The 23,292-nt window shown below is 42.6% G+C and overlaps 1 protein-coding gene across 15 annotated transcripts in view; it reads right to left on the bottom strand.

The window, feature by feature from the left end:
• grin1a (glutamate receptor, ionotropic, N-methyl D-aspartate 1a) overlaps nt 1-22,855 on the bottom strand; it is a 32,291-nt gene extending 9,436 nt beyond the window's left edge. For 2 of the 15 annotated variants that reach the window (XM_079657341.1, XM_079657332.1), the window contains exons 1-19: nt 21,925-22,851; nt 19,608-19,742; nt 17,566-17,742; nt 13,567-13,629; nt 12,702-12,799; nt 10,697-10,818; nt 9,544-9,718; nt 8,925-9,069; nt 7,134-7,220; nt 6,575-6,719; nt 6,140-6,270; nt 4,842-5,006; nt 4,503-4,621; nt 4,039-4,151; nt 3,452-3,600; nt 2,955-3,112; nt 2,253-2,414; nt 1,834-1,943; nt 1,339-1,484 (exon numbers count right to left, since the gene is read on the bottom strand). In XM_079657341.1, the coding sequence (XP_079513467.1) occupies nt 1,339-1,484; nt 1,834-1,943; nt 2,253-2,414; nt 2,955-3,112; nt 3,452-3,600; nt 4,039-4,151; nt 4,503-4,621; nt 4,842-5,006; nt 6,140-6,270; nt 6,575-6,719; nt 7,134-7,220; nt 8,925-9,069; nt 9,544-9,718; nt 10,697-10,818; nt 12,702-12,799; nt 13,567-13,629; nt 17,566-17,742; nt 19,608-19,742; nt 21,925-22,173 (2,649 nt within the window). In that variant the 5' untranslated portion in view covers nt 22,174-22,851. Of the gene's footprint in view, nt 1-1,011; nt 1,063-1,338; nt 1,485-1,833; nt 1,944-2,252; nt 2,415-2,954; nt 3,113-3,451; nt 3,601-4,038; nt 4,152-4,502; nt 4,622-4,841; nt 5,007-6,139; nt 6,271-6,574; nt 6,720-7,133; nt 7,221-8,924; nt 9,070-9,543; nt 9,719-10,696; nt 10,819-12,701; nt 12,800-13,566; nt 13,630-17,565; nt 17,743-19,607; nt 19,743-21,924 lie in introns of all 15 variants that reach the window. The other 13 variants (XM_079657334.1, XM_079657327.1, XM_079657328.1 and 10 more) reach the window with 13 other exon arrangements.
• Between the last annotated feature and the right edge of the window lie 437 nt (nt 22,856-23,292).

Here is a 23,292-nt window from a genome sequence, read left to right as displayed (position 1 = left end):
GGGAGGAGGCAGCGGCAAACTTATTTTTAGCCACCTGAAAAAGGCCAAACTAATAAAGATCAATATCAGTATAACTACATATACTGAGAATGTGTGTACTTTACTTGACAGCCATTTTTGAATAGTGGCTAATGCTGCTACTTATGCTCTCTTCAAAGCCAACAGACTCTATTGAGAAATAATACATGTTACCTTGCTGAACACAAATGTTACAGGTCTACTTCTGCCTTGATTGGTCCATTTGTTTGGTTATGGTTTGACAATTTACCCAAACTCTCCCTTTCAAACACCAAAGGGGGTGCGTGACTGTGATTCGCTAAAAGTATTACACTCACTAGCCTCATAAAAGCCCACTTCAGAAAATCTAAGCTATCTCTTTAAACCAAAGCTATCTGCATGGCCAGACACAGTTGGACAAGTAGAACGTTAAATATATTTATAAATGTGGGTGAGCTGACCCTTTAAATTGAAGCCTGCTTCTGCTTGCATGAAACCCCGTCATGCAGGATAAGTTTCGAGGCGTATTTGGTGTCTGCATAAGGCACACTGCACTTACTAAAGAGACACACTGTCACATTTACAGTTCTCAAAATACTGGACGTGGCAATGCAGTGTGATGGAGTGTGGGCATTGATTTTAATCTTTATGCTCTATTTGCATTGTGAGCTCCTGGCTGCTGTCAGTATGGCCTTCAGAGTGAAAGCAATCAATGAGGACACAATCAAAGTGCATCAACCGGACTGTAATCACTTTTTTTAGGATATTTCTGGCTGGACATTTGCTTATTATGGTAGGCTTTCCATGTCCACGTCATCTGACCTTATGAAGTGTGTAAGCGCCACAGCAGCAGCTTGGAAAATACTATATAGCTCATGCAATGGACGCATAGGAGGTGAAGTTTTAGTCGGGTGGCCTTCGGGTTAGAGGGTCGCAATGCTAATTATCTTACTGTTAATCTAACAGCCAGAGATGGCATGGGGGTGGAGATGGTTCTGCTAGTTAGTTACATACTAATGAGGGGGTCCCTCCCATCGCTTGACTTCCAGAGACCTCCTTACTGTCCTGCAGGCAAACACAAGAGACACGTTGGCCTCTAGGAATTGTGATCTACACGGTGGCCACTGAGGATGCTTTAAAGTGCATGAAGGCATCCGAGATCACAGTTTCTCAGATGGTGATCTGGCAATCTGACCACCACTCAAGTGCAAAATGAAAAGCTTCTAAAGAGGCTGAGAGTCCAATCGATCCCCCATTAGTAGGGGGCTCTGTTGGCTCTCTTGCAACCAAGTCTCAGCCTTTCCACCCTGGGTGTGAGCGAGCAGAGGGGATCGATCTTACCTGCAGGTTCTTCCTCCAAACATTGACCGCCGCAAAGGCCAGCTGCATCTGCTTCCTGCGGGCGTCTTTATGGCGCTTATAGGCGATTTCAATGAAGATTAGGAAGATACCTGCTGCAATCCCACCGGCCACCAGCATGAATACCCCTGTTAAGATGGACAAACAAACACAGAGCAGAGAAAGATATACGTTAGATGCTGATCTATCACGCTCCCACTGATCGTGAATGCATGGTCTGCCAGTCATGATCAGCGGTCCTTTTCAACCAGCTCCTTTTGATGGAGGCAGCTGCAACCCACACAATATGAATTGAAGTCCACAACCACACACGTCACGGCACAAGATACTATACTGCACACTTCCACAAGGCAACCACGCCGACACTAACACAACGATATTGTAAAGGTATTGGACAAAAAAGGGCTACAGTACCTTACCACTGCAGTTTTTGTCCAATCACTTTTTAACGCTTTTTCTATGCCTTATGGACCATACCTGCCATGTTTTCAAAGGTGAGTGTGGCTGGGGCATTGCTCCTTGAGTCACACTCCTGGTATCTCACCCAGGTTTTATCTAGGTCTTCCATGAAGCCATTCTCATGAGAACTGCAAGGGGTTGGGGTTGGTAGAGAGAGAGGTAACAAAGTTAATACACGCTGTGATTGGCGCAATACCTGAGTTGCCTGCTCCCAGATAGCTACACAAAGGAGACAGAGACAGCAGGACAGGTGCACAGACAAATATAGACAAACAGACAGATAGGGAAGGAAAGGGGAGATACAGAGATATAAGATGTGACATAAGGCAATGTATTCAATGGTTAATAGAAAAGGTCAATACCTGACCATGAAATCATACTGATAAGAAACAAAAACAAAAAGTCATACGAGTAATGCAGCTTCGGCTGGGACAGACCTGAGAATGGCCAGGGACACATTCTGTTTCCAGGGGCTGTCCTTGCGCATGCCTATGCCAAAGCCCGAACGGAAAAACAGCTCTCCCGTGGTCACCAGGTCGCACTTCTGCGAAGCTTCAAACTCCAGCACCGCAGAGTCCCAGATGAAAGCATGCAGCTTGCTGTGGGGGAGGGGAAGGGAGGAGGAATAGGAGGGAGGAGGTAGGAGGGGAAGGAGGGGGTTACGGCGCAACAGTACAATGATTTACATACACATTTACGGCTCCCACCCCTCTCTCTCTCTCGCACACCAGATCGTGTGTGTCATACAGCGTTTACCAGCAATCTCTACCGCTCTTATGGCCCAAATGAAATCCAATGCCAGATGGGTGAGGGCACGTCCCCCATTGGATTCCCCCCATCTGAAAGATGTTCGTCTTGGTACAACCTGAAAAAGGGTGCTTCTTGACTCAATGTTAGCTTAACCTCACACTTGTGCCAATGCTGTTGACACGTGTCTTGCTCCTGTCCCTGAATCTGTCTTGGCTGAGCAATGGGCCCGGATCAGAGGGAGCACTGCAGTAAGTCCTGCCACCTCCGTCTGATCCAAAGGTCCATGTCCCCCCCCCTGAGCTGACTGGACTGACCCTGGTCTGTGTGTGTGATAAATCGAGCAGCCGGCCGACACTAGCTGTTGTCGGCCCGGCCTGGCCGAGACTCACTTGTCACGCACAGCCTGGATAGCCTCGGCGGCACTCTCATAGTTGTGCTTCTCCATGTGGCGGTACATGGTGCTAAGCTCCACCTGCCGCCGGAAGTAGATGTCCACGGAGCTCTGCTTCACCGTGGCGTAGATGAACTTGTCCGATGGGTTTCTCAGCTGGATTCAGAGACCGGGACAAGACACAAACAGTCGAGTCATGATTACTAATTGTAAATAACAAATGTAATCTAAGACATATTTTTGTGCGGTCCACTGAAAAGAAAGAGAAACAAATGGAGCAAGATACAATCTGGGACCCCATCTGCTCATGTCTGGGAATTGCATTGGTTGTTTAAAATCAGCTTGTTAACTGGCTTCAACCTGGTCTTTCTCCATCAACTCCATTATTGCGTACAGTAAACAATTAATCAGCACACTGAAGAGGAGGTCTTGGCCGAGGTATCCACTGTTTCACCAGTAACTGTTACATTGGTCCTAATACCGCCCGTTACACACCCTTGGGTCATTGATGCCGGTGATGCGCTCCTCAGGTCGGTCCAACACCAGGAAGGCAGCCAGGTTGGCAGTATAGGATGCCACAATTATCATGGCAAATCCGGCCCACACCATACCTAGGATTCTCGCTGAGAAGCTACGCGGTGCACCTGTGTGGTGAGTTAAAAAAAAAAAAGGATAAGAGCTTTTACTACTTTAACAACTACTACTGCAAACAATGAACCATCTACCTTAATATAAAAACGTGCATAACTTTATATAGCCCTCTAAAAATACCAGACATTAAAAGGAAACTGGAAGACAAATGAAACAAATCATTAGAACAGGTGGAAGCTGTTTAAAGATGGGATCTGTCACTTTCTTTCTCAACAAAATTGAATTTGAAAGTTACTAATTTGTCATCGTCAAAGAAAAACATGAAAGTCAGCAAGGATTCGCCTGGAACTACAAACGCCTTAATTATTCCAACTGTGAAACTGTTTAAAACCAAATTACTCAACAGCATAACAGTGCTTTGGCAGAAAGGCTACATTTGATTACATGAGGGTTTAGAGATTTTCAGGAATGACTTTCCTTTATAATCTTACCTTCTCCAATACCGGAGTTCAGCAACACTCCCCAGGAGAACCACATAGCAGATGATAAGGTGAGGGCATCTTCTTCTTCTTCTTCACTGTTTACTTTAAATCTTCCAAACGGGCTAGAGGGAAGAAATTGGGAGGGTTGCAGGAGATAAAATGAGAAATCGCAGAGAACCTGTAGGGAGGAAAACCCTGGCGACCCCAGGCAGGGAAGGGAACTGAACATGAGCGGGCAAAGCAAGTAGGAAGACGAACTGGGAAAGGAAACAGACAAAGACAGGGAGAGAGCAGTGGGATGGTTGGAGCCGATCTTCACCTCTTTCTGCCTCCGTGTCCATACCGAGGTAAGATCTACAGCGCTCAGGAGTGCATGTACACACATTTCTCACACACACATTCACCCATTCAGTTGTGATTACACGTAAACACACACATGGGCACACGCATACACACAGATGTCCCCCTTGTACCTGAACCGGTCTAGTAGGTAAAGCATCACCGCCACCACATGCACCGAAAGACCCACCAGCAGCCACAGCGTGCTTTGGAACGGCTGCATGAACGAGTCCAGTGTACTCCGAGGTATTTCCTGAAAACACACATGGCAATTGTCATTCAATTGGACCTGCAACTTTGAATACCTTTGCATGTTATTGTCACAGTGAACTTCAAGGTGGCATTTAATCAAAGAAACATGGTCATTGCAAGTGTTGACAGTAGATAGATACACAAGGGATACAAATCTTTTCACAATAGAGCTATACATTTGGCCTAATAGAGCATCAAATGGACTAAATGAAGACACTTACCTTTTTAACAAGGATGGTGAGACCTTGATATTTAAAGGGCTTGGAGAATTCGATGTACTGGGCTCGTTCGTTGTTGATAGTCAGCGGGGCTACAATCATGTCAGCCAGACCCCCCAGGAGCTCTCCCATCATGCCGTTCCACTCTTTCTTGTTACTGTTGTTCACCTGAAGCCCCAAAAGGAAAGTGTTAAAATGAGAATCAGATCCTTCTGTCGTCTAGACCACAGAATGTTTGCAGACTTTAAGGATTTAGGGTAGGCCAAGTGGGGATATAAGTTCTTAAGGCGTGCTTCAAAACTTCAAAACTGGCTCTGGGGATCATAACAGAGTTTGCTTATTTTCAGGAATCAATAAGATCATGCACTGAAGGACACCAGAATTGTAGAGTATCGTGCTCATGCGTACGGTTTCTCCTGGTTAAAGATTAATGCTCCCACAGAAAGCCTGTTTAGATTAAATATAAGTGGAAACTCAGGAGATTACTCTTTGTAGGTTCATCGCTACGAGCGACCCCTTTCAAGTTTGTCAAATAGATTTTAATTTGAATGATAGCCCATTTAAGGGTTTGTGCAAATTGATTAAAGTAGAGGACTATTACGTTTTATTGCTAACCCGTCCGTATTAAGATTCTCTAACATAAGTTATGAAACAATATTTATTCAGGGGTAATATTTAAGGATATTGTAAAACATGACTTATTGTCAACACCTTACCTGAATGAACAAGCCCTAACCAATAGATCGACTACATTCGTGATTTAACAAACTAATAAATAGTGTATGATGCATAATTCTTCCGTGTTGATGCTAGTCAACTGTTGAGGCTCAAATCCTCAATTTACCAAGAAAATATCTAACCTTTATTCCTTCTATTGTTAGCCAATGTTAGCTAAGCTATCGTTAGCTCAAAAACGTGAGCTAAACATAATGTGCTAGCTAACTGCAAATATAAGTTAGCAAACTATTGAGGGGAAAATGTCTGTCAATATTTGTGCATACATAAGATGAAGTATTTTGCCAATGAAAACCAATCTGCAAATCCTAGTTGACTAAAACACTCATGGTGATGGCTGCTCAGTGTTTAAAGCTGACACCAGTAGACCTGTTGGACTTTTGATACCTGGGGTCTCCGTTTTATGACCGCCTATTGCTTCAGCTCTGAATAGTTGTTAGATCACTACTGTTAGTGGAATAAAATAGGGAGATTAAAAAGAAGTTAGGTATTGAATGTGAGGATTTGCGTGCAATATGTGCCTCATGCAAACATACAACAAAGAGCGCTGTAGAGGTCAAACTAACCCTCTCCTGTGTTCCAAATTTCCCATCGGCCACCAGGTGCACCTCATAGGTGAAGTTCATGGTCATAGCCAGCTTGATAAGGAGATCAACACAGAATCCGTAACAACATTGGGGAACAATTGGGCGTCCTGTAATAAAACCAGCAACAGTTCAAAGTTACAATCACTCTTAAGGCAACACGTACGTTTGTTAATCTAAAGGCGGCGAACGAAGACGGAACGAAATGTATGACACTGCGGACGACCACACACAGTCACACTGTTGCCAGAAACACAAACACCAAGCATGTCCTAGCATCCCCACAAACACACATTCTGAATGGCACACTCAGCTACATGCATACATATATAGATACCTACTGCATATATATGTATGCATCTCCAGTGGGTGTTTGGCGGGTGCAGTAAAAGCACAGAGATAATATAAACGTCCCTGATAGGTTACCTGGGATGGTCTCATTGGGCCCAGTGCAGATAACCTTTTTTATTAAGACTCCATTTAATGTCATTTCCTCGTGGCATGTTCCATCCGGTTGAGTTGGTTTCACATACACAAATGGCTCCTGGTGAATCGTCACTATCTACAACAGATGGGACAGAAAGCTGTTTATCACATAGACAGATATGGATCTGTTCAGATCCTGAGGGACTTTAGCGAGAGAGAGAGAGAGAGAGAGAGAGAGAGAGAGAGAGAGAACATGCATGGAAAACCCCAGCAGATACACAAATACCCATGTACAAACTCCCAGATACACATGGACGCAAACAGACGGATGAATGTAAAAATAAGTGACAAGGATACAGATGAGAGATTCTTTGGACGCCTAAGACAAATTTGAAGAGATCAGAAGTCATGGCAAATATATCACAGCATTTCTTCACTCCCCTCGGAGAAACAAGTGTAGGCGAGCTGTCCAACACGAGTATATCAGCTCAGGTCTGGATCTGTGTGGACAAGAATGTCAGATTTCCGCAGCAAAGCAAAGGCGCCCTACCTTTAGTCGAGTGGACATCTGGAAGCCCTGTGGTTTCTCCGTCTCTCCTCCAGGCCAGATGATCTTCCGCTGATTGTTCATTACCACCTGCGGATGCCACACACACAGTACAGTAGCATCGGTGAGTGCTGACAGAGGCGTGGTGCTGATGAGGCTCCAGCACTGGGGGTGAGCACCGCTAATGAGTCAGCTTTATATAAGTGCAGCTCAGCGGCTTCTTTATTTACGGTACTTCATAAACCTCTGACTTATACCGGAGGGTTTCAGGAACTTATATTAATCACCCCTATGAGCAGCAGAGTGAAGTGCTGATCCTCGCAGTGCGTGCTTTCGCTGTGTTTGCATTGCCGGCCTGCGTAAATATGCAACGTCGACTACAAATGAGTTTCATTTCATTTGACAGATTCATCTCAACACAAGGTCAACAAGCTTGTTTTTCCCAGAGATACAGCCGCATGTCAAAGTCTTCCTCAGCAGATTGTCAGTTGTCATGGAGTTACTTATCTGTTTCTGAGGTCAAGAATAGATTATAGCCGATGTAGTTAAACAAAATTAAAACAAACAAATGAAAAGCTGGGTAATATTTCAGAAAAAGCACAGATTAAACCCAGATATGTGAAAGACACTGAATATTCTCTATGATTATAGTGTCATAGACTTGCAAGAAAAAACTAAAATAATAGTACTCGTTTAAACAAAAACAAAAACGAATGAAATGAATCAAATTAATTGTGTTATGCCAACAATTGGAGTGAAGCACACTTGTTATATAACAACAAGTTCACAGCTATGGGGATACCCCAGTTGATGAGTCTTAATATGCAAATATATTTCATGCTTTTATTATTAATGCACGCCTGTTCTGAAGGCATTCAATGCTTGTTTAAACTTGCATGATAGGTGATGCAAATCAGGGAACATTGTGTACTTGTTCCTTTGTTTCTCATGTTATATTACAGTGATAGGGTTAAAGAAATTCACATACAGGATATTTATGTTCTTCCACTGATTAAAAGTCCATTTGTTTTTGTTGTTAAGTCAAACTCCAAACATTTCTTACATTGTTCTTTTCCAAAAGGTACTCAAATCTTGAATGTTGTCGTCAAGCCCTTTGATTTATGTGCACCAATATCAGAAATCACAAATGTGCCTTGTGGGAGCTTGTTGGCATCTTGGTTTTTATATTGAAACAAATGGAAAACAGCGGCTGCCTGAAAGGTAACTCCTTCGTCTGAAAAATGAAGTTGTGCTTTGTAAAATGCTCGGCAATAAAAACAACATTTTTACCCACTTAGGGACTCATGAAGTCAATTGTTAGGCTTCATTTTCAGTAACATGCAGCTCCTGCTTGCCATCGAGGTTTGATTCAAGACAACAAAACCACTTAATTTCATACGTTTGCAGTCATTGCTTTAAACACCCCTAATGTTGGTGGTACTGACATCATCCAGCTGAGACACACTTTAGAAAGGGTAGTATGTTTAACTTGTACGGTCGTTTCCAAATATCTAGCAATAAAAAAAACATGTCATATTTGCAATAGCTTTCACGAATCCACTGCGACACACTGCTGCATCTTCTGTGGGCTCTGGCTGAACTGCAATGTTTGTCCTAAATTAACTGTGGTGTACTAAAGATAGAAAACTGGAGCTGCATGTCCAGAACAAATGTTCAGAAAGACCGGATATGACCTAATTCTCAATAAGAATAAACTAGGGAATAAACTTAGAAAATTATTTTCCTCGATCATTGACTAAATGGTAAACCTAACTTTGCGTCACCGTCCATCACCTGTGTTCCGTTGTAAATGCCGACTTGAACGAGTCGAGTCTTCTGGTAGTTGAGGATGCTGTAATGGGCGTACTTCCTGTCCCCGTCGTCATTGAACTCCACGCGACCTGTGAGGCCCTCGGGGTATTTAGACGACATCAGCACCCTGGAGAGAGCAAATGAAAATGGTTATCTGTGTGAACGAGCACATGTGTCCATACATCTGTGTAGTGTGTCACCTATTAGTTACGCTGCAGTGCATTTTATTGCGATTGGTTCGGCACAAGGCTCTCAGGCTAGTGCATGTGGTAAAATGACTGAATATGATGAGTTGTTATTTGCAGCTTTAAGGTAATTGAAGTGAAATTCAACAGAAACTGAGAAAACATATTTTATCATTTTAAAAACAGCAGTTTTTCATCGGGATTTAATGCGTCTGGCGAAATGCAGTCTTAAGATGAGTTTACGTTATACATGTTTTTTTTCTGCCACTTTTCCAAAAGCATTTTCCTGGTTTAATAATTCTAAAATAAAATAAAATGTCAAGAAATGAAATCAAAACTCAAACAATACATTTGAAATACGATACTATGCCTTTAAAAGAAATGACCTAATTCCTCACGGCTGTGTTCATGCTTACCGTTTAAAGAGCGGCCCTGTTTTCCAGATGTTGGTGTTGCCCACACATCCTTTCGGGGGTTCGGTGATATTCTCCTTCTCAAAGAGCTCCTGGATGGACTGAGCCACCACAGCCACCGCATCATTGATATGCGCCGACTCATTCTTCCCGTTGATGAGCTGGAGGCCGATCAGACCTGAGACCAGGCCAACAACAACAACAACAACAACAACACATAATCACTGACCAGAGCACAGACGGCCTCTCTGGATCCTTTTGCAATGCACAAAGTGTAAAAACTTATAGGGCCGCCGGTTTAGACATCCTGAATAAAGGTCATACATCAGCTGCATGATCCATCTTCGTTGCCCGTTAATCTAATAACCCGTCTGAAAATATCAACATCTTGTCATTTACGAAACGAGGCAGCTGAAAATATGGATCAATTTGACGATGTTGCCACTGATGACCTTTTCAAAGCATGTGTAAAGAGTCCCTTGAAGTTGGATCTTTATTTTTGTATTAACGCCCTACCAACTAAGGTTTAGGATTCAGCACAAGCAAAGCATTATTTGTGTTAAGGAAAAAAAGAACAAAAGGACCTAAATGTAATCCAACAACAATCCAACTTCAGCTAAGTTTTTAGATTGCAAGCAGGTCCGTCAGCCTTGCAGACTCCCGGAAGAAGCTGCAGTGGAGGTGGAAGAGACGGGACATGGACGGGACAACAAACGCTCTGCAGGGGTTGGTTGTGTTAAGAGTGCCCGGGGGAAAAAGACGCTGGACGTTTGTGACCACAAAGTGATAAAATATTGTGAGTTACGAAAAAAAATCCAGGGAGTAGAGACAAGAAAGGCTGAGCTTACCATTCTATCAGTTATGTGTTGAAAAAACGTTGTAGTTCGTTAGAAACCAGGGCATTAATATGTCACAAATAGCACAATGATCTGACTTATCCGCAACTAAAAGTGCACCGTCGATACACGGCTCATTTAAACCTTTAAACACAAAGTGCTTAAACATTTAAATGCTTAACACACAACAGGCAGTTATACAGATAAGCATGTTAAGCATCCATAGTTAATCCCTCTAATCCTTATGTGTTATGATCGGCCTCTGAGTAGAGTCCAGGGTTAACTGGTGCATTCCCGCTGATCTCTCTGGATGAACATACCGTCTGGCGCCTCGCTCAGGGCTTTACCCGACATCTCCCGCTCGCCCACCAGCCACACGTACCCCGAGCCCGTCATGTTGAGGAAGCGGGCAGCCTTGTACACTGCGGCAGCGTCCTCCTCACTGGAGTTTGACAAAAGATTGTTTCTTTGTTTGGTTGACATCACAGTACGTGGAATGAAAGTGGAAATGTTGTGTTCATTTCTATGAGGGGGTTGATAAATGCATGTCCAACTAATTATAGCTGCATTTTGTTAGAGAATATTTCTGTCCTTACTCCTAGGAGTCTAACCTTTTCTGTGTGTTGACGTTTATGGCCAACCCTGAGTCTGTTATCTGTCTTAAGGAATGGGAGGCTTCAGCTATTGTTGATATTACCAGTGTTATGACCGGGTAACTATCGGTCACAGAGGGTTTTATGACTGTGAGAACGCTGGCTTCTAAGCACCACGGACAGGTGATTCAGTGTCTCCAGATGTTGGGACTATCTCCAGTGCCCCAATATGTTGATTAACTCTCTGTAAACTAGTTAAAAGGTCTATCGATAGACTGGCTGGGCAGAATTGATGTGGCAACCCACCCGTGCAGTCAGAACCTCTGGCTGCTGTGACTTGTGATGTGAAATTCTCCGGCCGATACACCAGTGTTTGACATCAAAGCTCCAACTCTCCTCGTGTCTCTCTGAGTCCTGACTCTCCATTGCTGCAGAAGTTTCCCTTACACATTTCATAACTTTTTTGGTGAGGGCTTTGTTTTTGTTTAGTATTTTTTAACTCCTTTATTGGATAGCTGACAGGAAATGATAGGAGAGAGAGTGGGACATTAGACTTCTCTGCTGGAATTGAGCCAGGAGCGTTCACCTGCTTCCAATTTTATCAGGCGATTAAATCAGTTTTTATCAGGAGCATAAATCTAAGGCTTTAGGTCTCGACTCTACCCCTTAGTTTGCTCAGTAGGCAGTTATCGTCCACTGATATGATGGATCACCACGGGAAGATAAAAAATGATTAGGTGCAAGCTCTAGGGTTCATATTAATAACGACATGAGCAAAACAGGAAGTTAGGTGACCTATAAACGAGGGACTAAGGAGGTGCGATATCAGGTTGATTGATTGGTCATACAAGAAGACCACTGTTCGTGTTTCAAAACTCACCACGTGGACTTATTTAATTTGACTGGATTTAAGGTATGTAACAAACACCTTTTTTATGAAAAAAGATGATATGATGATAATGAACATTTCATTTAAGACCTTGAATTTCTATTTAAGAAAATGTAAAAATTTGAATGATTAGTGTTTTAACAAGATAATTGGTGGTTTATGTAAATCATCAAGTACAAATACCAAAATATCTTCGGCTCCAACAATTTGTTCTCTTTCAACCCGGTCTCACAGTCTGCATACTACACGACTTTGCAAAGGCGTGCGGTGCAATAGATACGCAGAAGTCCAATTTTGCGTGCATATGATACGCTGATATTGCACCTCAAACATTAAAACAGAGAGCTCTGTGGCTTCAGGCTTGATCGCCGTTCTAATGACAGTTTTAATGTTTGCGGTGCAATAAACGACACAGCAGCTTATTGGGTTATGGTTAGGGTTAGGGTTAAATAAATGGCAAAGATATGTAAAAAATAAACGCATTTAAGATACGTTCATAACAAACGTAACGTGGGAGAAAATTGTAGAAAAAAACGTATTTGACATACGTTCATAACAAACGTAACGTGGGAGTATCATATTATGCACGTAAAATTGGACTTTTGCGTATCTATTGCACGCCTTTGCAAAGTCGTGTCATTTGTACGCAGACTGAAGAGAGTGGGCTGGTTAAAACTAACATACTTTTTAAGACATTCACTTTAAATGATCCAGCTTGCATTTGTTTTACCCAATTATTTTTCTTGAATCGTATTAATGCTTTAATCAGGTTTGAGTTACCTATGCTACCTTCCCCAATGCTCCGTTGGGAGGAAAGTATGCGTAGTTTGGGACAAAGCTCACCTGGCGGACAGGATGATGACGCGGGCCTCCAGCTCTTTGGCCTCCAGCAGCAGGGCAGTTAAGTTAGTGTCCTGGCTGAACTGGAGGACTTTCTCTGCCTGTGATCGGGGCATAAGAAAGGTCAAGCCAGCTACTTTCCCCTACCTTAGACACCATGCTGCCTCTTTACCTGTTTGCTTTCGAGCTTGGCCGATTTTGATTGAAAACGGGAGACAGATATAAAAAGGAAAGCGATCCAGGGGAACCGGCTCAACTAAAAAAAAAAAAGCTTGGAGGGAAAAAAAACTTTTGCATTTGTCTGCATGCAAACTGAGGGTTATCAAGGCTCCAAAGAAGGACGTGCATGTGTTAGGTAGGGGGAAGAAGAAGGTCAATGCAACCAGTAACTAAAAACGGGTGAAGGGGGGGGGAGGGGGGGTGAGGGGGACGTTTTCCCTCAACAAAAAAATTGCTGAAAACTAGGGAAGTGCTACAGAACAGGAGGAAGTAGCATCTGGGAAACGGTTTTGTCCCACACTACCGGTTCTCCACAAAGGAATTGACTTGCAAACTCTTTTTGTGTGTGAGTATGTGTGTTCTGAGTTCATGCATTCCTTTATTGAAGGAGAAAATGAAAATGATAAAAGCGGGGCGCTGTTCACTGACTCTTTTTATTTTTCTTTAATGACCGAAAATTATAGATTTTTCATAACAAAATCATTCTTCATTTAAATCATAGGGAAATGTCTCAAAGTAAAAAATTAAAGAAAACACGTGCTACCAAGAGAGGAACATTTCTGGGTCGGCTGGTGACTGGATTGGGCTGGTTTCTAGTTGCTACGTTTGGAAAGTTGGTGGGCGGCGTGCATTGACCATGCAAATATACCTTAGGTCCTCGCTTGTTGTCATAGGACAGTTGGTCGAGGTTTTCATAGTTCCTTTTTTTATTCTGATGAGTAATGTGCACAGAGAAAATATGCAGACACAGAAAAATATTATAAACAGTTGAAAATGGAGGGCAGTAAAGCATTCCAACAAATCTCCACTTTTCTGCTTCAAATTAGGAGCTTTAAGGGTGGGGCTTGCAAAACATCAGAGACGACCGCTGGATGGAAATGCTCTGGTTCAAGCAACAATCAATACACAAAACAGCATTAACATAGAACTTTGTACACAAAAACATTGGTGGTCAACATAGGCCATAGGACTCTCTACACCAAGAGAAGTAGTATCTAAGAATGACTAGCTCATTAATGGTTTAACGGTATGGAAACTATCAATAGGCTCGTCTATACAATTATCTCTGGAGGTAACAACATTTTTACCATCCTAAGTGTAACACATCCTACAGTAGATCCTAGCTGAATACGCAAACACAAGCTAACGATTCTCAAGAAAAATTGATATTGAAACTATAATCACAGCTGCCTATTAGTGAATTAATTGAAAATAATAAAAAAATTAATTAGTTTTTGGTCTCAGGCCTTCTCCCTGGTCAAATGTAATCGGCACTGACGATGAGTTTGATGGAGGTCGATACACATGTTATATCATCTCCTGTTGGAATTAAGAAGTAGGGATGGGGTGAAATCAAAACATAGTACCATAGTAACAACTAAGTATCGTCATCATATTGTATCGTGTGGCTTCTGCTGAGTCACACCCCTATGTAAAGTATGTTGACATCCGATATACTATATATTGTTCCCATCAGGTAGGTAATATACTGTATTATACTATAAAGTCAAGATGTTATAGTACATACTGTGTGCAATTAGTATGTATGGTATCTAGTCACAGCACACAAAGTTCTGACTCTCAGGCCGGTCTATATTCTGTCACCATATTTGTCATCACTTTGGATTCCAGTCCCGTTCTGACGGAGGAGACACTGGGGTCCTGCCTGAGACTGGCAGCCATTTTGCAGGAAAACACATCATCTTTCTGCTTCGTGGGGTTCTTATGCAGCTGCCTGGCTCCACAGCTCACACCTCAGTGCACCCCCTTCACAAAGGTGACTAAAGCAGACAAGCTGACAAGCAAATTCATATCAAACGCCATCCAGGAAGAACTCAAAACGAAACGGGTAATTGTTAAAACCTCAAAGATGATAACAGAAAAGCAATCATGAGACTTTAACTGCCATGTAATTACCGAGTAAAACCATTTGATCATAAAACAAGCTTTTTTATTAATCTTCAGCATTTGATCTCCTTTCCACAAGTACCATCCAGCAGCACTGCGGACACGAATAAAACACTTTGTCCTTTTTTTTTACCCAAGACTGAGTGTTGCTGGCGCTCTATTTTAGTATCCTCACAGGCTTTAATATTTCATCTTCTGTTGGTCACGTTTGCACTCTAAACTCTCCTGTGTCCAGAGCCTGTGCTGGTTGTGACTGCGATCCCCCCGCGACGCTGTGACCTAACTAACGACTTGCCGCAAGGATAAAAATAACGCTTCAATTTAACAACTTTATGCAGCACAACTAGGTGATTAGAGAGAACACCACTTCTCATTAAAGCATAATGTGAAAACACTGAAGTCTGCCACATCCAAACTAACATCTGTCACCAAAGACCATCAAAGCTGTCGATGCATTTACAGTTCAGCTGTTTAGCTTATTGTCTTACAAACACACGTCCAATGAAAGAGCTACAGGTTTCATTATCCAGCTCATGTGGTGACATACATGGCATGTCAGAGCTAAGCTGAAAAAATAGCTACGTAGCTACGCAGGGATGTGTCCGAAATTGTCCGAAATCTTTGGTTCTTCTGCTCGTTTTCTTGTCATTTTATCATTTAAAGGTGAAATAAGTAAGGTCGTTATAGCGGCAAAAAGGCAATCTTCAAATATGCTTAGCTGCGAAATATACAAGTTTTGATATCTACTGGTACTATAATAATAATAATAATAATAATAATAATAACTTGAATTTATATAGCGCCTTTCATAACCTCAAGGTCTATACTAGGCCTATATTATTTTATAAGATTTAGGAGAGCATTTCAAGGTTGTTATATTCGTTTTTTAAAACTGTATATTTATTTCTAATAGCATGACACTCAGACAGATATATTTTCTTATTGTGAACTTATCCCATATAAAGACCAAAACAAACGTTATTTTTTATTCTTCTATCCAGACTTTTCAAATTCATAGTTTGGCACTAACTCAAATTGGTTCTTATTTAAGAGGCTTATCTTTTAAAACTTGTCAAACATATATAGTTTATTTTAAATAAAAAGGCTCATTCTACTCTAGCTGGGCTTTGTAGTTTTTATCAAATACCATTTAAAATAGGAGGAAATTGACATTTATTGGGGACTATTTTCAGCTGCGGATTAATACACGTTTGGTGCTCTTGTGAGAATTTAACGGCAGCAGCAGATTCCATGTGGGTTCAACTCAATATGAACACAGTGTGTGCTCATTGTAATTAAGGAACACAGTGTGACTTCCTGTTATGTTTTAAATGGAGATCTATAGAATAAGATATAATATCAAATTCAAAGGAATAGGAATCATTAGGCTTTGAAAGCAGGACAATAGGATCAGTATGAGATATTTATATGGGATTGCTTTATAGCAAAACAAAATATAATAGCCCTCTGAGTTTGACCAGGCTTTTAGTGTAATTATGGCTGCACACTTTTGGCAGACATTCTTACAATAAATCCTTCTTATGGCGCCAAATGAGCTTGAGCTGGCCCTGCAGTAATGACTGAATAGATTTCTTATTAAATACAAGTAGTAGAGAGAGTTCCCTAAGTATTATGAGCTTGAATGGGACGTACAGATGGGTTTATTTTGAGATCCAAACTCATAAAAAGCAATCAAAGGAACTTCCTGGATTGTCGTCAAGGGCTTCTAGTACACAGATTTGATCTCAATAGTGCAGGATGTGAGTATCATCTATGATTCAAAAGTATAATTTATTTAACTGCAGGGATTTGGTTGTACACGCCAATTTAACGTTTGAAATCTTTTCCTATTGGTGAATCAATCAATCACTTCACTTAAGTAGCTTTGGCTGTGGTTGCTTCTGTGAATAACCCCGGGTGTGTGTCATTTCCAGCGTCTCTTCAGCCTCTGATTTAATTAAATCTCAAAATCAGGACTCATTTCATTCTGAACACACAATTACAGCAATGTGCCCCAGAGAGGGACAAGCATCAGAGAGTGAAAAGAGAAAAAAAAAAACGTCCCACGGTACCTTCGTCTTATTAAAAGGATTAAATAGATGGCTGTTGTTTATTCCCTTCTTTCGCTATCGCTCTATGTTCCTAAAGGGCTACACATCATCGCGGTCTCAAGTCTGTTTTTGCTCAAAGACGATGATCAGCATTTCAGTGACCCACACACACAGCTCTGAGCTACACTTAAAATGGATGCATCAGCGCTATCTGAAAAGGCGAGAACAATCCCCCGTATCATGTGAACACGAGCTAACAGGGTGCAATGAACAAAAAGCCTCTGTGTACAATAATGAAGCCGGCCATTCATCACGCTTTGAGAGGAAACACCTGACTTCCGCCACGGCCCCCGATTACACACTTCAGTCTGTGATGGTTTGCAAGGCCCCACGTTAAAGTCCGCTATTTGGCTCCCAAATGTGGATAGACACAGGATAATTTGGACTATGACGAAAAGCAACGTGAAGATGAGCAAATAAACGTACAAACTTTTGTCAGATTAGACCACATTAGACGCTGTTGATGTCTCTAGGAATGTTAGCCAATGTTTACACAATGGTGAGAAAGAGATATGGCCACATAACAGAAAGGAAAACAGTTACATAGAAGACCTCTTGAGGTTTAAAAACCTTAAACACTCGCGCGCTCACACACTCTTTCAGGGAGCCTGGGAGCCGGAGCATCTCACCTTTGTTTCTCTCTCCTCCAGCAGGGTCTCCAGCCTCTTTTGAGCAGCGCGCCCCTCGTGGTCATCGCTCACTATCAGGATGATGTGGTTCCAGTTGAACTCTCGCATCAAGTCGAACCACACGTGCGCCTGGTGGGAGTACGGAGGGACTGTCCGCAGAAAGGACAGGTGGATACTCTGTGGAGCAGGGAGGGGAGATTAACATCGTGGGTTTTTACAGTTTTTAACGCATGACTCAACGTTAAGAACATGCCAAAAGAAGTTCACAAAAAGATGGCTCATGGGTGCCCTCCTGCTCTTTTAAGAAGGTCATTTATATGCATTAATTTATTTGGGGGGAAATTTGAGCCAGGACCGTGGTGTTCCAATCTAGTAATCATAATGCTACAACATTAATATATATATAACACAAATTGGACCAGCAGTTTAAGAAGACCCGTTCCTGTTACAACATGAAAATGGCTCATGTCCATTTGGAGAAAAATAAGAAGTTTGGTGATGTTGTTATAGAGGCATGGTTCTGTCTAGATCAGGGGTGTCAAACTAAATTTCATCGCGGGCCACATTAGCATTATGGTTGCACTCAAAGGGCCGGTTGTAACTATATAAATATATAATATATATATATATAAAATAATGTATTATATTACATTATTGCCTCTAAATTGGATTATTATTGGATAGGGTAATAACTAACTACGTTTGAAAGCAGAAGTCCAGGGCAAATAATTGCAAGTCTCTTCATTACGCGTGTCACAAAACGAGATGCATTGTGGGACATGTAGTTTATGGGCAACCTGCTTCTGTAAAGTGGCATGTAACTGTATAATAAACGTATTATATTCTTTGCAAGCTCTTGCGGACCACATTAAATGAAGTCGCGGGCCGGATTTGGCCCCCGGGCCTTGAGTTTGACACCCCTGGTCTAGATGGTAAAAAAGAAACACAGAAAGAGGACCCTTTTCTAATGGTAAACATCCAAGGTCAATGCCTGACCCCAACCATCGCCCAAGAGTTTCTCAAATCCATCCTACCATCTTGTCAGGACCAAGAAAAATAAAGACTATAGAGCAAAAGGATAAGGGCGAATGGTTGGGCCATTAAGATATCAGACTCAACTACATGCATGGGAGTCTTATTGTTCATCTTTTGGTCAAAGTTTGTCTCTTCACACCATGACCATTAGTCATTCCCTAACATTCGAGAAACCGTCATTTAAATCCAAACCTGTTTTTCTAACCCTAAACGCCAACCCTAATCCTGAACACGCCAGTCTTTATTTGGAGTTGCTACGACCAATAAGATGCAGACTTGGTAAAGCGGAACTGAATTTGGTTTGAATCCACTTTTACCAGTCATAACCAAGTCATGTTGTGCCTAGGCCTCACCAAACCTCAGCCATAGCCTTGTAACGTCATATCATGTCATGTCGTCAAACCATGTCCATCACTTGGTGGAAGACTTAAAACGCAGACTAAGAGTCTTATCAGGTTGGACCTAACTAATGCTCTTGGCTGACATATGGGTGTAAATGGGTATCCACATAATTTCGGGAATGTGGTGTAGTTTAATTACTGTACACTAACAAAACAGAGACATACAATACGTTGGAAGTTTGAATTCCTGCAGCTGCTTTTTTTTCTAGGAAAAGGGATACTATGCATCAATATTAAAGACAGTAAAATAAATCACTGAATTGAATGCCTTTGATATCATTTAACCTACAAGAGTAGCAGAGATGTCAATCAAATTTAAATTGAAGTCCTCGACGTCTCTCTCAGAACGTTGCTTTAAAGTTTCATTTCAGTGGCATGTGCTCCATAAAAACATAACTCAGGCCAAGCACATTATTAATGGCGCTCTTTCAATTTTCAGCAGGAAACCCATTTAATCACAGCTCCCCTAATGGACAGTGATGGGACGTTTAATCTAGAAGGCTTTTGAAGCTGCCCCACGGGAGCTCCTCACTCGCTCACTCTACGTTCACTCCCCGCCTGTTTTCCTCTCCCTCTATCTCCCTTCAGATCTCATCCATCACTCACCTTGTCGGAGTAGATGGACATGCGGGTGGTGAGCCCCACCACGGGGATGCGGTAGAAGCCCGCAGTGTAGGAGACAGGCGTTGGAGTGAGGTGGTCATTGGACTGGGGAGGGTGACTCACCAGGATAGCGTAGACCTGCAGAGGCCCAGAAGAAGAACACTCTGTTATTTACAGCAAATGGTAGAAGGTACCACTAATCGTTAAAAAAAGGAATCCGATTCAGACTTTTCTTTCTTTTTTCTCTTGCTTTGATCGTTTCCCATGTTTGCCGACAATAACATGAACATCTTATCATATTTAAAGATTCTTCAAACACAACCTGTACAAGAACACACATATGGGAAGTACAACATGTCTCTTCTTGGTAAATTAACATTTCTGGCATGAAACCACTGTAAAAAATCCACGCTAAATTCATGACCCTTTTTGATGGAGGCTGTGCCAACACAATGCACACAAGATGCCATTTGTTTGATTGACCTGACAGTATTTGCTATGCACACTTGGAGGATGACTGTATAATAATAACTTTATTAAAAGTTCCTTTCTGAGCCACTGAATTCTCAATTTCAATTTGGTTAGAAGTGGAATGAATGCTCAAATATTTCAAGACATACACTGTGTAAGAAATGAATTTTTGAAGGCAGTGCCTCGAGATTAAGTACATATGCAAGAGTCACTTTAATTATTTAATCAAAATATCACACACTGATTGCCGTGCTGAAAGTAGGGCATCCGGGGCCCCTCAGCATCTGTCCGCCTTGCATGGTCTGTAATCCAGTCTTGGCAAAAAACATCTGTCCTTCTACTTCAAGTTTGATTACATGTGTGGTGCACACTTTGAACACAATATCGTCATCTTTAATTTAGCAGGTGCGACTGCTTCTCCGTAGAGTTGTATAACAGGTTGAAAATAACATGTTTGAATAAATTGTAGAGGAGCAAAGAAATAAGGTCTGAGAGCTCAGCCTTGAGAAATGCTTCGGAGATGGAAAAAAGAGGAATAAAGTTGGCTTGTTTGTGCGCAGGCCTGGATTTCTGGATATGAGCAGCCCGTATGGTTGGGTCAAAAATGAGGTCTATCTTCCAAAGACTGCTCGCAGGCATCTTCTCCTCCATCTGCCACAGACTTCCTTTCTCGGTAACTGTATTCGCCCACAAGCCAAAGCTCTTATGATGAAACCTTCCATTGACCTTCTGTCTTATTATTGTGACTACTGTGGATTACAAGAGAGGCGTGTTGCACAACTGAAGCATCGTTGGTGCAATTTTATCAGCCTTACGTGTGCTTATAGTTTGGAGACTAAGTGGGACAGTATTATTCCACAAGCCTGTATTAATTAGAGGCATTACACTGAGTGGAGAAGCACAAGGACATGAAAGCAGCACTGAAGCTGTGGGTGTTTTTTTTTTAATTTTGTCTTATTGTTAAGCCTCATTATGTGTGTGGGAGAAACAAGAGCGAGAGCGAGTGGGACTTGACGCCCCAACATGCTGTGACATAACGCAGGCGCTTTTTAAGAGCCATGTTGAGCATCACTCATCATACATTATGAAATATGAATTGTCTGTTAGATCTGCAGCACACAAAGTATGACTATTTGCTGCTTGTGTGTACTTTTTGAAACGGGAATCACATAGTCCAAGAATAAAAGAACATTTGTTCATATCATACAGACTGCATGGAGACAAACAAATAGAAAGTGTCAGCCTCCCCCTGCAAGAGCGATGTATGGAGCACATACATACAGTAGTGGAGTGGTTCATTGTAATATGACGTAAACTGCACATTTTCACTCCTCACTCGTTCCTTTGCAGTTCAGTAGATCTGCAGCTGTGTGTCCGGGAAACATACACTTGCCCTCTCATCCGAGATATGCCCGAACCCAAAGCCTATTTCTGGATGTCTGTGTGACAGATGGGTGTGTGGGGACTTCACTGTATTAGCACTAAACACAAAGAGGACTCATGTGTGCGTAGAGTGAGTGCCAAATTGAATAAATGACAGGCCTGTGGTAATATGGGATGATTTCTAGTGCGCTGATGCTGAATGGAAATTTAGTCTGCTCCTGTAAGGATAAATAGACAGCTGGTTCAGAGCTCTAAACTGATTATGACAAACAATCTTTTTTTGTTGGAGTAGTCCTTACTTGAATAAACAATAGCAACTTTCTATTGCAAGGTTTGGTTCTTCCAAAACAATAAACAAATAACCAGATTTGCAGTTGTGTGGAGGTGTGCATGGATCATATGTAACCTATGACTCAGAGATGATTTGCCTAAGCACCCATGCGTGCAGAGGTGGCGGTGAGGGTACCTGACTGGAGATGAGGTCCTCGCACACGGACAGAGCCATCTGGATGGCGTTGGGCTTGTGCGTGACGGAGATGGCAGTCAGCTTGAATTTATCTCTTCCATAAACCTGGTTGGCCTGGGTCACGGCATCTTTGAAGACCTGCTCGTATCTCTTCTGGCTCAGCACGGCCCCGATGTTCACGATCTTCGGCTCACAGCCGGCCCGCGCGCAGGAGCACCAGAAGAGCACCGCCAACAGAAACAGACGCATCGTGTGGACCACCAGCGAACAGCCTTTCAGTGCAGCCCGGTCGCTTTTCTCCCCGGTGGCGGGTCGGCTCCACCAGCTTCTGGACGGAGGCACGGCTCACCCCGTTCAATGCACGATCCAGGTGGGCGGTGAGAGCGAGGGGTGGGGTGGGGGAGGGCCAGAAGAGGTAGGAGAAGACAACAAAAATAAAAGATGGATTTATGTGCAATGCGGAGGAATGTGCATGCTCATTTTAAGAGCAGCCTGTCAACTGTGGACATCCAAACCGCATTGTCCATCTTTCTTTTTTTTGTGCTCTCCTCTGCAGAATCGTTTTTTTTTTTTTTTCCAGAAATATTTAAATCATCTTCCACGCGGTTTCTCCTCCGGGGCGTGAGTCGCTCCTCCAGCCGCTGCTCGGTGCGCTGTGTGCGGACTGATCAGCGCGATGCGTCGCTGGCTGCTCGCTCCGAACTGAGCAGGCTGCTGTCCTTAGTGCTGGCAGCTGTGCATGCGCGCCGTGGTGCTATACTGCGCGCTCCCGTCGTATCTGCTCCAGCACTCCTGGTTTTTGCGCGTTGGCGTGCTACTGCTGCTGTTGCTGCTCTAGATGATGATGACGATGATGACGATGATGATGCGGGAGTAGAAGCTGATCGTATGAAAAATAAATGAACATAGGCTACTTGTATAAAAACCACTCGACCACGAAGCTAGTCATAACATGACATGGAAGGGGAGATGATAATAATGTGTCATACCTGCAGGGCGTGGATTGACTGCTAAATTAACTCATTCATTTGTGGGCTTTGTTAATGCGGCTGATTTTTAAAGACTTGATAGCCGGATCACACTAGAGCAGATAGGGAGGAGGGAGGGGTGTTAATACCAATTTAGCAGGTTTCAGGTCAGATGTAAGCAGGGCTTGTATTAGTTATTTTTTCATCCAAACTGGAAGCAGAGTCGGATTTGTCGCGTAGCTCTCTCTGCGTAAAGTGGACCACACTCGTTCCCGGATGGCTCATTACGCAGCATGTCAGGGACAGCTGTCACATATAATCAGTCTGGGGTCAAATCAGCCTGTGTTGTGTAATCAATATCCATATCTGCGTTTTTGGAGTGTGTCAGTACCAGTTTGGA

This window comes from Notothenia rossii (genome assembly GCF_949606895.1).
Source record: "Notothenia rossii genome assembly, chromosome: 11".
NCBI lineage: Eukaryota > Metazoa > Chordata > Actinopteri > Perciformes > Nototheniidae > Notothenia > Notothenia rossii.
Note: the sequence above shows the minus strand (reverse complement) of the source record. Positions and strands in the feature narration are given on the sequence as shown.